This window comes from Pituophis catenifer, unplaced genomic scaffold, assembly GCF_029215685.1.
Source record: "Pituophis catenifer annectens isolate HBS135680 unplaced genomic scaffold, rPitCat1.0.hap2 SCAF_2, whole genome shotgun sequence".
Classification (NCBI taxonomy): Eukaryota; Metazoa; Chordata; class Lepidosauria; order Squamata; family Colubridae; genus Pituophis; species Pituophis catenifer.
In genome coordinates, this window is record NW_027256882.1 from 229,597,963 (window position 1) to 229,612,282 (window position 14,320).

Consider the following 14,320-nt stretch of genomic DNA (forward strand, 5'->3'; position numbering starts at 1 on the left):
GCCTCGTTGCAGCAAACAGCAAACAGCAAACAGCCTGCTTTACTTTTTTTTTTGTTTTCAGCATAACTTGATTAGCACGAGGAAAAAAAAAATCTGCTCCAGCAATTTACCACTTTGCAGCAAGCAGCAGAGGCCTCCGCAAAACAGCTGAAAGCAAATCAGCTGAGAGTCGGGAGGCCGATCCAATCAACTTGTGCTTATTAGGATGTGCTGAAGCTGAAAGGAGCTGTTTTTTCTTCCTGTTTGCTTGCAAGGAGGTAACTGCTATGACGCCGAGGCCAAAAGGTGGGGGCCAGGGGGTGGGCAGGGCTACATTCGGTGTATAAGATGCACCTAAATTTTCACCCCCTTTTAGGGGGAAAAAGGTGCATCTTATACTCCAAAAAATATGGTAGACCTCTAATTAATGGACCTAAGATTCCTAAGAGCATGGCCAATTTTAGATAGGCTCATCATATTCTTTCCCTAGTGGGAATAAACATTTGACCAGAGCAGTCTGTAACATTTAAAAATGTTAATAATAATATTTGAAGTATGTTAATTTATTCTTTAGAACTGGAACAGATGTTTTGTATGTTTCTTTTATTTCAAAGATTGAATTGCAAAAAAAGGTATATAAGCACTGTAGTCCTCACTTCCCGACTACTCGTTCAATAGCCATTCAAAGTTACAATGGTGCTGAAAAAGGAGATTTATGACTGGTCCTCAAAGGTGCAGTTATTGCAGCTTTCCCATAGTCACATGGTTATGATTTGGGTGCTTGGCAACCAGTATGTTTTTACAACAGTTGTAGCATCTGACAGTCGCATGATCATGATTGAAACCTTAAGAGCTGACTTCTAAGAAGCAAAGTTAATGGGGAAGCTGGTAGGAAGTGGCAAGTCAAGGTCATGTGAGATTACTCTTAATAGTACTTTTCACATTACAACTGTGTTGCTTAATGGTCAATGAGTGAGAACTACCTCTAGAGCAGGCCTGTCAAACTGGAAGTCCATGGGTTGGATACAGCCTGTGCAGGCCATGCCCACAAAGGCAAAAAACATTGTGATACATAACGATATGGCCCGTGATGCAATCGGGTTTGACACCCCTGCTATAGAGCAAAAAATAATGGACAATCTCAAAGTGAGAAAGACAATTCCATCCATCACTCTCACAGATATGAATATATCCAAATTGTCTGGTCTTTCTATGATACAGTGTCACATTAATTCATATTAACAAGTTAATTCATATTAGCAATATATTAACATAAGTACAAAGTCAAGCTAGAATCTTTAAAAGGACTAATTTCAATAAACTAGAGACAGCCTGGGAAGGATTCCATGGGTAAGAATCCTCAAGGGGAAAACAACCCAAGAAGCTTGGGAAACTTTGAAAAGTAAGATTATAAAAGCCCAGTCTAGCACAATATCAGTGAAGAATAAAAATAACATGCTGGTTTCTCAAAAGAAACCAGCATGGGTGCATAAAGAATTCTCCAATAAATTGAAAGATAAAAAGGACAAGTATAAAAAGTGGAAAGAGGGACACATAACTAAGGCAGAATATCAGCAAATAACTCGAGCCTGCAAAGATGAAGTGAGGAAAGCTAAGAGTCAAAATGAACTAAAGCTTGTGACAAAAGTCAAAACTAATAACAAAAAAAGGGCTTCTTTCAACATGTAAAAAACAAGCAAAAAGTAAAGGAAATTATTGATCCATTAATGGGAGAAAGTGACAAGAAGGTGGCAAGCAACAGGCAGAAAGCAGAAATGTTTAACTCATTTTTTGCATCCATCTGTACACAAAAGGAAAAATGAGTCCAACCTATCAAAAACAGTATGGTAAAAAACAGATTAAGAACACAAGTTAAAATAGGGAAAAATGGTGAGAACCTGTCCACCCTAGACGAGTTCAAATCACCAGAACCAGATGGATTACACCCCAAGGTTCTTGGTTTAAGATTAGATATAACTGTAAGAAAATATATTTTAAAGTTAAATAGATCAAAAATAGCAAAAAAGGAACAGTAAATAGTATAATATACTGTAAAGACCGCTAGAGTAGGGGACATTCTAGGACATGGAGAAGAAGCATATCTTTTCTTCAACCAAAACAATAAATATAAACATGCTTTGATTAAAAAAAGTAATTATTGTGGTATGAACTTTGGACAGCAAAAAATACAGAAACTGGGTTATTTCTAATATATAGTATTTATAACTATTCTATCTAAAGATGCAGATTTAAAAACTATACTGAGAAATCCATGCACATTCATGATTTAGGTGTTAAATGAAAACAAAATAATGACATAAAACTATTAAAAGAGAGTTCAGTTTTAAAAATTTAGAATTGCTTTTCTTCCCTAATTTTTCTATCATTTAACTATCTAATGATGTTTTATTGTTCTAAGAATTTAACATCCTGTATTATTAAAAATAATGGCAAAATATGATGTAATATTTCATCCTCTATGACAATGCCAGTTTTTATATTATTTCAGTCTCTTTTTCAGAATACATACCTGATTTCCTAGCTCCATGTTTTCTGAATAAACTGCTATTTGTTTTTTTTCTTGTCCTTCTGATAAATAGCTGGCCGAAATGACAAGGACATCAAAACCATATTTATCTACAAAGGCTTTCAGGTCTTCATTGATATTTCTGTGAAACAGATAATCCTGTAATATGACAAATCAACTATTTATTGAAGAAAGTAATTGAATTAACAACTGAAACTCTCATATTCGTACATACAAAGTGATATTTGAAGTCATTTGAAAACCTGGAGTAATGATAGGTCTCTCAAGTTTTTATTAGGGTGAAATTTGTAGCAAAAATAAAAGCACCTTAGGCAATACAAAGTCTTAATTGGAAAGTGTGATATGATGATGATAGAGCCAGACCTTTCAAACATTAATAATCTGAGGTACAACATGAATTCAGCTGCATTATTCTGACAATCTCTCTTCTGTACTGCCCTGTCAAATATTCTCCCAGGTCATTTATTCAGGCACGTAGAGATTCTCTTATAAAAAATCTGTTTCTCTTTATAGAAATCCTCAGTTTTTATTTTAATTCTTCAGCCATTTTTAAAATCTGCTTTGGGTTTATTGGGCTTACAATAAATAAGAAATGCTGTCAAACATATTTCATCATAAATAATACATGTAATGGATTAATCAAATACATAATTTACATAATAAAAATTACTGTTAATAATTGTTAATAATAATTAACAGCTGCAGTGATTCTCATAGCAACTGTGGCAAGAAAGGTTATAAAATGGGGCAAAACTCACTTAACAAATGTCTTAGCAACATAAATTTTGGGTTCAATTATAGTCGTAACTCAAGGAATATCTGTATTAGTTGTATACCCCCAAAAGTTGAGGCACGGATAAACCAATAAATAAATACATATAGTCAAACAATCTAATATGCAAGGGCTCTTAGGATTGAAGGTTGTTCAATATACTATTTTGACTAGTAGATACAACATGCTAAATATAACCATTCACATTTCATGCTTCATATTTCCAATAATTTCCATATTCTAATTTAACTTCCTTCGAATTTAGAAGTCAAATGCCAATTAGATAATGTCTTAAAACTGAGCTTCAATAAAACTCTAGACTAAATTTTGAACCATTCACCCACATACTGGAACCTAAATCTGTAATAAGTTACAGTCATATTTTATTTCTAGATAGTTTAAGACAGAAATCTACTTCAATTCCTTGAACCATAAATAATTTCAATTTGCTTTGCTTCTCCTAAACTATTTAGACAAAAAATATGGAACTAATTTTACTTTTAAAAAATACTGGCTGTTTTCATTCTTTTATGTGTGAAACTCAAATCTTGTGCTGCCATTATTTTCATAAGAATAACTCCCTTAAATTATACTCAGAAGCAATATGGTAATTTGCATTTTTTGTTATTTTATTCTGTAAGAATCTGAATATGTTTAAAGTACTTGAAGGACAGAAAAAAAAATCCTGCTAACTTCAATTCAAGTACAAAACAGGGATATAGAGGTGCAGGAAGAAAATATACAGTCAAATATATTGTCACATTTCTTTTTCTGAGAGAAAGCTGCGGTAAACCTGAATAATTAAAAATAACACCATTTTAAGCACAGGACTAAAATGAATTTTATTTTGTTTTTGTTCTTCTCAATAGTTAGAATACTTTCTGATTGATGGCATATGACAGTTGATTACTCAAGTGAGCCCTGTGTAAATGTTCATTGTTCATACATCAGACTCTCTGGAGAAACTAACTGTGTCAATATTAACCTGCCCAAATTAAAAATAAGATGTCTTTTTTGTTCTTCTTGCATGGGGAGCACAATATGGCTTTTGTCAGAAGCGCTCCATCATTTTGGCTCAAAGAAACTGTCACTATAGTGTGGGATTTGTTATTCATGGCCAGATATCCTGATGGGTCTAATGAAGCCTTTCTGCTGACAACTCATTTGCTAAAAATATCCAACTATCGCTAAGTATAAATGAGGAATATATTTCTTTCCTCATTACTCTGCGTTTCTCTCACATTGACAATTATGTCATGAACCCCAAAGATCCTCAAGCTGGGATAAACTCAACTCTTCTCAATAGCAGAAAGGTGAACAGCCTCTTCATGGCCAATGCTTCAGTTTGCTCTTTTCTGTTTTATGAACTCATGGGCAAACTTTATGACATCTTTAAATTGCAATATAATAGGGTAAACATCAGTGTTTTCGCACACATGCCGTGCCAACAGCCTGTGTGCTGTTTGTTGAAAAATGTATGCTAATTACTATAAACCCCCTCCTGAACCCAGACATGGATGACTTTTTAATAAAAGTTTTCAGGTAATAATACTGATTTGTTTTGTTGTGAAAAGAAAATGAAGCTGATACTGATTCACCTAGACTCCAGTCTTCTTATTATGGTTTTCTTTCTAGAATGTTCTGTCTGTGCATTCTGGATGCCTATTTTATCTAGTTTTCTACAGTTGCTGAAACCATAGTCTTTCTTTTCTTTTTCTTTTTCTGCAATCAATTAAAGCGAAGTAATTTGTTAACAGTAAGGTGAAGACAAAATTACCCTCAATTTAAGGTTGATTCCTGATGATTACATGGATACATTCATGCAATTTTCTTGGTAACAGTACGAAATCATTAGCCATTTTCTTCTTCCAAGATATTTTTAAACTGAGGGGTCCTTGGTGTTCTCTGAGCTTGGTTGTTTTCTTACAGATGTTTTATTACCTGAACTAGGTAACATCATCAGTGGTCATCAGCACTGATGAAGTTACCTAGTCTAGTTTCTCCATACCCGACCATATTTATTTTTTATTTTTCCTAACCTAAAAAGCCCTCAAACATACATTTTCCTTATATCAATATTGTTTCAACCTCTTACTCATTTTGGTTGCCATTTTTATTCTTTTTTGACAGCAGAGGTCAGAATTACATCTAATATTTCTCAAGCCATAGATATGTATAAAACATTATATTAACGTGGGGATACAGAACTCTATATGGGGATGTCCTTGAAACCACCCAGAAACTTCAATTGGTCCAGAATGCAGTGACACAGGCAGTTCTGGGTGCTCTATAGCCTAATTGCAGTATTGTATGACCTGCAATGGCTCCCTGGTTACTTCAGGGCTGGTTTTCACCTTTAAAGCCCTGAATGGTTTGAGACCCAGTTCTCTCTGAAGCTATTTGCCTGTCCCAGCATATCAAATAAGAGAGGCACATACCAGCACTCCCATCAAACAATATCATTGGATGGGATATTCAGGAGGTGGGTCTTCTTCATAGCAGTGCCTGCTTTGTGGAAAAGGTTCCATTGTATAATCTGGAGGACCCCATTAGAAGGCTGTGTAGTCTTAGTTGTTCTCCCAGGCACTGAGCCTTACAAAGGTATATTTGGTGTGGAAGTGCTATGGCACCGTGGTTAGTTTGTGGCTTTAATTCTGTAGAGTTTTTGCTTTCTTTTTTATGTGTTTATAGAACTTGATTGTTGTTGCCTACTCAAGGTTAATATTGTACTAGACAACCCTGTGACCAGTTGGGTCATCCTTTGAGAGAAAGGTAATGCAGCCTGATATAACCAGAATGAGCTTTTAGGATGACCATATTTTTTATCCAATTCTACAAAGTCCCATGATCATCTATGAAGTGTATATATTATAAATAAAAAAAATTATTGTAGTGGCAAATGAAGTTCAATATTATCAATATTTATTTACCTAAAAAGATACACAGAATGACCAAGGATAAGCCAAAAAAAAAAAAAAAAGTAGTGGGAAGAAACAGTTTACGACTTTCTGTTAGCTTCCCTATTGACTTTACTTGTGGGAAGCCTATAGGCAGCATTGGAGATCATGATCATAGAGATGGTGCAGTGGCCATAATTTTGCAGTTAAAACTGGTCTGGCCATCATAGAAATTTCAGTTGCACAGGATTAATGGAACTCAGATTTTTTACACATTATTTATGTTAGCAGAGTTTAGGTACCTCGATTCAAAAATTGTTGCAACTTGGGGGTACAAACAAAGAAATAGATAGATATACACAATGAGAGTTTCAGTAGTACATACTGTAGATGAGCAATCATATAAAACTTTCCAATAAATTAAGTAAATACATAAATACTTCTATTTTTTTAAAAAAAATTATCTATTATATGACTGTTTCTTAACAGCAGAAGTTTGTTTTGCATCAAGCTATTCACTGCTAAGCTTAGAATTCTTTCCTGGTCAATTGTATCAACTCGAACCATATGCATATTAAGGTGTTTTTGACACAACATTCATCATTTTACACCACATTTCCCCTTTTAACTTTACTGTCTTCAGACTGGAAAATTCTTCACAGCCCCTTATTAAGTATTTTAAGTAATGTGAGGCCAGAAGTCAATTCAATGCTCATCTCAATCCCAGATAATTTATGAACAAGCAAAAGAACAGTTTTCTCTAATGATCTTTTGCTATCTACTGTCTTGTTTATTTTGGAATCTAAAATACAAAAACACTTTAAGTATGGATCTTCTACAGAACTTTGTTGTTTTATACTTAAAGCCTTTTTCTTGAAAAGCTTCTCAAACATATCCATGGTATGCCCTTCCACAATCTGTTCTTACACTTAAGACACTAAGAGAAATGTGCTGTTTGACAAAAGTACCATGGTCAGGCTGCAAATAATAAAGTACTAAACTGTGCAGAAAAATGACCAGCATAGTTACTGTCCAGGAGCTGTCTATTAGTGAGACTGTCCCAAGTGTAAATTTATATTCAGTAATTTGTACTATCACCCATGCAGTATCACTGTCATGCAAACATGGTAATAAAGAAACGCATTTCTTGCTGTCAAGAAAATGTCTAGGAAAATTAATCAACCATTCATCCATTCAGGCTCTTTGCATACCCTTTTCTCAAAAAGGGAAAGCTAAGAGATTCTTTGCGTGTTCCGTGCACTCATTGCAATAGACTATCGAATCCATCAAGCTTGAGTTGATTTATTGAACTGTCTCTAAGCACAGCAGTACTACTACAGCAAATGAACTGATAACAACTTTAAAAAAAGACTCAGTAATGTTCAGCAGTATCTGATGCATTAAGTTCCTTCCCACAAATTAAAGATTTTTTAAAGGTTGTGAATCGTGGCTCAGTAAACAACTGAGTATTCCAAAATGATAAAGTTAGAATATTTGGAAAACAATTTGAAGACACTGCTAATGTACTTCACATGCATATAGTCAAATATATTAATACATTTTAGTATGGATGCAATTATATTCCAGTACATCTTGCCATTCTGCAAGTTTGCATTTACACAGTTGTGCTGATGGCTAAATTGTTTCAGCAATAGAATAAAGATAGTTCTCTGTGTATCTTGAATATATATTGTTGTATTCATATAACTTCTGAGACAGTATCCCAGATAAGTTTCTACTCCAAGTTTGGATGGAGAATTCCAATTTCAAAGAGTGATATCCATTATCAGGTTCCCTTTCCTATTCTCCACAAATATCTGCAACTAGCTTTTTCTGATACTGTCAGATTTGAACCCAAAGGTCCTTTTTCAAGAGGCAACTGGACTTTCTGGTTTTTCTTTGAAGACGTTTCGCTTCTCATCCAAGAAGCTTCTTCAGCTCTGACTCAATGGTGGGGAATGGAAGGATTGACTGGAAGGATCCAGTCAGAGCTGAAGAAACTTCTTGGATGAGAAGCAAAATGTCTTCAAAGAAAAAACCAGAAAGTCCAGTTGCCTCTTGAAATAAGCACCTTTGGTACAACCATGACCTGGGTGACTGAAAATCTCAATAGATTGTCAGATTTGAACTTCCTGAAAGGAGATATGATGTCAAGGGGACAAAGATAGGCTATTCTGCTAGTCTTTGACATATTGAAGCATATCTCTCTCATTATTTTGAATAAGAACATTGTCTTTTTTTCCTTTGGAGGAAAAATAAGGCAGATCATCCATGAGAAAGCTAGCAGAAAGCAGGTGCCTCTACTTTGGTGCACTCTAGCCAATGAGGCTGACTGCTTTCTCGGGAGATAGTCCTATTTGCTCAGACTGGATATATATTCCACCTAAATCTATAGGCATCAGAGTCTGCAGGGAGAGTCAAAATCAACAGGATGGCAGAGAGAACATTGCAATGCAAGTCCTACCCTTTTCATATGTGTATTGGTTATCCTCACACGTTCAAGGTGTGTGGATCTTATATCTCTATTCTCCATTTGCCATCTTGTCTTTTTTTTTTTTTTGCCATATACATAAATGCAGCTGTTAGATGGGAAACTTTCTAAGTGGATATGCATATGATCGCCTAATAATCAAATATCCACATGCTTAGAAAGAGTTTTTCTGGCAAAAATATCAATCTGGAACAAAATATAAATGTGCTACAACCTACAGAGTCCATTCATCACTCAGTAGCTTTGGTTCTTTTTCATAAAGATATGTGACCTCTGCCCATTAGATTTCATTAGCAGGGCACCATGCAAGGTTCCTTCGCAGATGACAGACTAGAAAGCTAAACATCATCGCCTAAAGGATTTGTGGGAACAAACCCATCTTCAATCTTTGTCCCTGGGAGGCACTTTTAACACCTGCCAACCACAGCACTATCATCAGAAAAACATTTACAGATTTATCTTCAGGCTGGTGATTATAAGAGATAATTTGTTTGGAGTATGGATAAAGTTGGTCTAGCATAAACAAACTCGACACTCAAATTACATGATGAACATCATTAACTATTGGTTTAACCACTACTGATCTGAAAAAGATGAGACATTAGCTCAAAATTATAGAGTTCTTGTTGCTTTAAACTAAAAACTATTAGTCACAAATAGATGAAAATTTTATTGGGGTATTTTACTTTTCCTACTTAGCAAATCTTTTATTTTATATTGCTTATATATTTTAACTCATATCTAAGTATGAATCTGTACCCTGGTACCTAGAATTTATTTATCCTGGATTTTTTTACAGCTCTGAATGCAATTATTAAATGCAAATTTATTTGTTCAAAGATTGATTAATTTGTTAAAAATTTTACTGTAGGTATCAATTAATATAGTTTAAAAACTCACCCCTGTCAAACCAAAATAACTTTTTATTTCTTTTACTGATTGCCATCATGAGCTTTTTTTCCTATACAAGCAGTCATGTTGCATATCTTCCATCATATATTTACTCAAGAGAACAAGTTGTTTATTAAGCATTGCATATAGAATACTTTTTTGGCTGGAAAAGCTCCCAAACTAAAAAAAAAAAAAAAATGAAAATAAGAAATATTCAGATATTTTCAGCAAAATATATTCTATATCCTAACCAATTATTTTCCAAATGTTATGACTGAAATTTTATTTTTAGTATGTCAGGATTTAAAAACGTCTATAATCTTTCATATGAATGGACATCACAAGCAGAATAAAGTTGCTAACCACCAAATGGCATCTGCAGAAAGGAGAGTGCTTGTACAAGTTTTTGTCCCTAGACAGGCTAAAGTTTTCTGTCCACTTCTTTCACAAATCATGCATAATTGGAATCCAAAATATATGAAAACCAAAGCTACTGTACCTAAAACATTAAAAACCATTGTAACAGAGGTGGGTTTCAGCAGGTTCTGACCAGTTCTGAAGAACCAGTAGCAGAAATTTTGAGTAGTTCGGAGAACCGGTAGTAAAAATTCTGACTGGCCCCGCCCCCATCTATTCTCTGCCTCTCAAATCCCAGCTGATTGGGAGGGAATAGAGATTTGGTGGACACGCCCACCAAGCCATGCCACGCCCACCAAGCCACACACACAGAACTGGTAGTAAAAATTTTTTGAAACCCACCACTGATTGTAAGTCTTCCTGTTCAGCTCCCTTAAATTAAAATCTGTCCCTTCCAACATTTTTTCTGAAATATTATTCTTTCAGAGTCTTTTTTTTATACTCTAGTGTTTATTTTGTTCTCTCCTCTTAAGCCCCAGGCCTCTAGGTTCCCTGGGCAAGCCATTTTTCAAGGCTTTTTTCTGCAAGTTCAGGTTTTCCTTTGTGAAGGTTTATTCCCAGCCAAATTAACAATTTTCCTTTCATTTCACAGAAACTAAATACAAATTCCTTCCCTTTTTGAGCATTTCAAACTATTACTCTCATTCAGACAGTGTCAAGATGTCATTACCATAGGCATAATGCAGAATAAGCATAAAATCAAAATATTGCCATAAATGCCTGCCTTATAATAATATGCTGTTTGAAAAGAAGGGTAAAAATATACGTTCTCCATTAAATCCTCTTGAAAGTGAAAAAACAGCCCTGTTTTCACTTTTCTGAGAAAACAATACAATTTTCACAGAAATATTTTGTCATTAACTGAATCTAATTATTTATTTTACTCATTTAAATGTTTTTACATAGATATAAATATATTACAAAGTAAAATCAAAACAATTGTTTTATATCCAAAATTTGAAAATACAAATATAAAACAAGTATTTTAATCATTCTTTGTACTTCTGCTGCTGCTTTGCTAAAGACCCTAGTAAACACTCATGGTTATGTGAATTAGAAGATGCCTTTAGCAACTCATTTATTAAACAGTCAGTTCCTTCAGAGAAAATGGTAAGAGTCATTATCCTATCAACGATGAAAAAAAAAATCCAGATGCCCATCCTATGCAAAATGTTCCAGTAGCTGTTGTTGGACATTCACCAGCTGTAAATGCATATTTTCCCTGGAATACAGCAAGTAGGACAGATATCTCTAACTACTTAATCAGACAATATTTTTAATTTTAAACGTAGATTCCAAGTATAGAAACCTATCACATGCAATGAGAGCCAATGGGAAATATGAAGCTAGAGGAAGGGGGTTATTCAGTCTGCTGAATTTTGAGATTTGCAAAAGTCTAAAAGAAATGTGTTTTGGTTAAAAAGATCTAAGAGCTTGAGGAGGATTGAATATTTGGGGCACTAAGATTCACAAAAGCTATGGAATGCTGAATGTTAATTAGAAATAAAACATGAAACTTGGAGAAGGGAAAAGAATGCATTTCTTGAGGACAGCTAATAATCAAAGTGATCCTATTACAAGGGAGATTATAATTTATGAACTCAAAAATTTACATGTTGCTTCCTAATCCTAGCCCTTTTACCAATGGAATAGCAATAAAGACCCAGAACAGAAAATATTAATATATTTACCAAAACTAAACTAGATTAAAGTTCTTGGGTTTAATATCATGATATATCTTGCACTGACACATTTACAAGAATTTATGCACCAACTAAAGTTAAGGATGCTGAGCTCCAACTGATTCTATTTCATAATTGCTTTTCATATCAGCCCTACCCTTTTCTAGCAGAAGGAATAATTAAGTACTTCAGCATGGAAGCCAGTGCAGCTGCATGTATTAATAACATAAATCTATAACATAAATCTAGAGCAGGGGTGTCAAACTCAAGTCGTCACGGTGGCGGCGGGACTTTTTCCCCCTTCACTAAACCGGGTGTGGCCAGAGCATGACACATCCAGCCCACAGACTTGGAGTTTGGCAGCCCTGATCTAGAGTGTTGCTGTGGTGCTAAACTGTGTTGTTTTGTGTTGTTTTTGACTTAGCACAGGGACAAGCAACTGTGACTCAGACATGACTTGTGGACTTCAACTCCCAGAATTCCTCAGCCAGCCTGGCTCAGGATTTCTGGGAGTTAAAGTCCACAGGTCATAAAGGGGCCTACCTCAGATTTAGCATAAAGAAGGGCTTTAAAAAGAAGCTATTCTAATAATGGGCTACAGTTGAGCAGTTATTGAACTTATGCAATGTGCTAGAAAACTAGAAGCACAAATGAATCCATCTTCCCTATCCAGGAATAACTATGAGTAGCTATGGCCTCCTTTAGTCTGGAAAGATACTTAAATCAAATAACCATCCCCAAACTTTGAAGAGACTAACACATTTCAGCATCCTCTCAGATTCAAGCTAACATTGTTCCATTGGACAGAGTGGGAAAAAACTCACTCAGATTCATAGCTGTCATGTCTTCTTATAATGTGTCTTATCAAATTGCAAACACCCACTTTATAATTCCCTATCTGGCTAAGTAGCCAATCATTTATTTTGTACAATTTTGTTTCCTTGAATGGGACTAAATTTTACATTTGTAAAACTAAACATGCTGTGATTGCCTTAATAACTTAGCTCTAAATTTATACTGTCTTATTTTATTTGAAATAGAAACAGTTAAATTGTTTTAATTATTGGTCTAACTATAGAATTTTGGCCAGTGACATAATAAAAATTATTTTCATAGGTGAGTGTTAAAAGATCTTCCAAGACACAATACTGTTCCACTCTGTTAGGAACAGAACTCCAGTATTAGAGCGCAAAATTGGGAATTTAAACTTGAAAAATCTCTAAAAATAGTATGAAAAAATAGTAAATCTTTCAGCAAGGCAGAACGAGTTGACAGTATGCCTCCATAACATTTCAGATTTGTTATAAATTAACTCTCTTCTATTGTAGAGTAGGAGAGAACTTCTGTAAAACCCGGGAAAATGTCAGAAATATGAGAAAGCATTTCCATTCTTGCTTTTACCCTGCCAGAGCACTCTAATCTTATTATAGGATTGTTCTTCTGTAACAATTTTCAGTTAGACATTCTTAGCATTAGGGAAACAAAATAAGTAATATGGAAGAAAGCCTTTGGCATCTAATCAAATGTCCAACAACCTCACTTAGTATCCTTTCTTTCCTCAGTTTAGAATACATTAACTAGAAACTAGGATCAAAATAATGCAGGGGTGGGCTTCAAAAATATTAGCAAGGGGTTCTCTGCTCGGTTGCTGGGTGGGTGTGGCCATGGTGGTGGGGGATCCGGAGGCTTTTCTCGAGCCTTCGGGACAGCAAAAACGGCTTCCCCAGGCTCCAGAGACCCTCTGGAGGCCAGAAATGGGCCCATTTTCAGCCTACCTGAACTTCCAGTAGGCCCGTTTTTCACCCTCCCTGAGCCTCCACGTGCGCCCTGCAATACCTGCATCTAAAACGGGCTGCATGGGGACTCCTGGGAGGGGAGGGTGCACAGGGCCAGCCAGGAGTGGGATTTGGGGGTTCTCCAAACTGCACAGAATCTTAGCTAGAGGTTCTCCTGAAACTCTATGAACCCCCAGCAGCCCACTTCTGAAATAATGGTTTCAATAATTAGACAATTAATATTGCCTTTATTGCCTAATATTGACAATTAACATTTTATTTATTCCTTTTCTGTGTTTCTCATGTTGTTAGTGTACTTTGCTTAACACTGCCAACCCTGTAAAGAAATAACACAGGTGTACAGTACAGGTAGTCCCCGACTTACATCAGTTCATTTAGTGACCGTTCAAAATTACAACGGCACTGAAAAAAGTGAGTTATGATCGTTTTTCTCATGACCATTGTAGCATTCCCAAGGTCACATGATCAAAATTCAGATGCTTGGGAACTAGTTCATATTTATGACGGTTGCAAGTGTCATGGGGTCATGCATGTGTGGAGCTTTCATGACCTTCTCACAAGATCAGAAGGGGAATCCAGATTCGCTTAACCACCTTGCTACTGACTAACTTAACAATTGAAATGATTCACTTAACAATAGTGGCAAGAAAGGTCGTAAAATAAGGCAGAACTCACTTAACAAATGTTTCACTTAGAAACATAAATGTTGGGCTCAATTATGGTTGTAAGTCGAGGACTACCTGTATGTGTACAATTGAAGAAACAACTGTATTTCCCAACAATTACAGCCACCAGATGGCGGTGTTGAACTATCTGTACTCTATTAGAGCAATCTTGTTTTTCTTCT

General features: G+C 35.3%; 1 protein-coding gene across 1 annotated transcript in view; it reads right to left on the bottom strand.

The window, feature by feature from the left end:
* Window positions 1-14,320, bottom strand: part of PRUNE2 (prune homolog 2 with BCH domain) — a 78,184-nt gene that overhangs the window by 44,970 nt on the left and 18,894 nt on the right. Inside the window, exon 3 of the mRNA XM_070938647.1 lies at window positions 2,510-2,665. Coding sequence (XP_070794748.1) covers window positions 2,510-2,665 — 156 coding nt within the window. The remainder of the gene's footprint in view (window positions 1-2,509; window positions 2,666-14,320) is intronic.